The 1,461-nt window shown below is 54.5% G+C and overlaps 1 protein-coding gene across 1 annotated transcript in view; it reads left to right on the top strand.

The window, feature by feature from the left end:
- Positions 1-1,461, top strand: part of DCTN1 (dynactin subunit 1) — a 61,153-nt gene that overhangs the window by 32,781 nt on the left and 26,911 nt on the right. Inside the window, exons 10-11 of the mRNA XM_033511592.1 lie at positions 579-783; positions 1,062-1,156. Coding sequence (XP_033367483.1) covers positions 579-783; positions 1,062-1,156 — 300 coding nt within the window. The remainder of the gene's footprint in view (positions 1-578; positions 784-1,061; positions 1,157-1,461) is intronic.

Below are 1,461 nucleotides of genomic sequence, written 5' to 3'. Positions count from 1 at the left end.
TTCTCTCCTCTCTCCAGGAATTCCAGGTGTTTCCTTCTCTCCTCTCTCTCTCCAGGAATTCCAGGTGTTTCCTTCCCTCCTCTCTCTCTCCAGGAATTCCAGGTGTTTCCTTCCCTCCTCTCTCTCTCTCCAGGAATTCCAGGTGCTTCCTTCCCTCCTCTCCTCTCCCTCTCTCTCCAGGAATTCCAGGCACTTCCCTTTCTCCCTCACCCGTGCCTGCAGCTCCCAGGACTCCATCCAAGCAGCCAAGCAGCGTTTCCTTCTCCCTGCCCTACTTTTCCAGGGTGGATTCCTGGTTTCTTTCCCCAGGGATTTATCTGTCTGCTCCGCTGTTCCCTTTCTCCTTTACCTTTATCCTCAGGTTGTCTGGGCGTGGAGCGGGGAGGAGGAGAGCAGGCCACCCTCCCATCCCGGATAAACGTCCATTGCACTGGGGAGAGGCACAACAACGATTCCCCAGGGGCTGTTGTGGGGTCCCCCAAGAGTTGTGGGGTCCCCCCAGAGTTGTGGGGTCCCCCCAGAGTTGTGGGGTCCCCCCAGAGTTGTGGGGTCCCCTCAGCTGCCGTGCTCGCCCCCAGGAAGCCAAGGATGCCCTGGAAGCCAAGGAAAGGTACATGGAGGAGATGGCAGACACGGCCGACGCCATCGAGATGGCCACGCTGGACAAGGAGATGGCCGAGGAGCGCGCAGAGTCCCTGCAGCAGGAGGTGGATTCCCTCAAGGAGAAGGTGGAATACCTCACCATGGACCTGGAGATCCTCAAGCACGAGATCGAGGAGAAAGGTGGGAAGGGAGAAGGGACTTGGGGCTTGGAGAATGGGGAAGGGAGGTGGGGTTAGGTGGGATAGTGGGAAGGAATTCTGCTCCGTGAGAGTCCTGAGGCCCTGGAATGAATTTTTCCAGGGAAGCAGTGGCTGCTGCATCCCTGGAAGTGTCCAAAGCCAGGTTGGATGGGGCTTGGAGCAGCCTGGGATAGTGGAAGGGGGTGGGAACGGGTGGGATTTGATTCCCACCCAAACCAGTCTGGGATCCTGAGATCCTGATCCTGCCTTCCTCCACAGGCTCTGACGGAGCAGCCTCCAGCTACCAGGTCAAACAGCTGGAGGAGCAGAACGCCAGGCTCAAGGAGGCTCTTGTCAGGTGGGAGCCTGTCTCATTATGAACTTTTGGATTTGGGTTCTTTTTCCCTTTGAACTGAAGATTGATGAGAGCGAGGCAGTTTTCTCTTGTTCGGTCTCAGTTGTTTATTTTCTCTTATCAGCATTACAAGGAGCTGTGTGCACTATGATAGAAAAGGGGTAAAATGGCTATCAAAGATCTTCTTCAAGGTCTTTTAAATGTCCATTTACCCAATTAACAGGTGCCAACTCAATTATTTTTATTAGTGACCCAATGACCCAACACCTGTGTGCTGCACTGTGACATTTTTTACCCAATCACTCACTACCACCCAAAAACCCC

Source organism: Parus major, unplaced genomic scaffold, assembly GCF_001522545.3.
Source record: "Parus major isolate Abel unplaced genomic scaffold, Parus_major1.1 Scaffold372, whole genome shotgun sequence".
NCBI classification, from domain to species: Eukaryota; Metazoa; Chordata; class Aves; order Passeriformes; family Paridae; genus Parus; species Parus major.
Note: the sequence above shows the minus strand (reverse complement) of the source record. Positions and strands in the feature narration are given on the sequence as shown.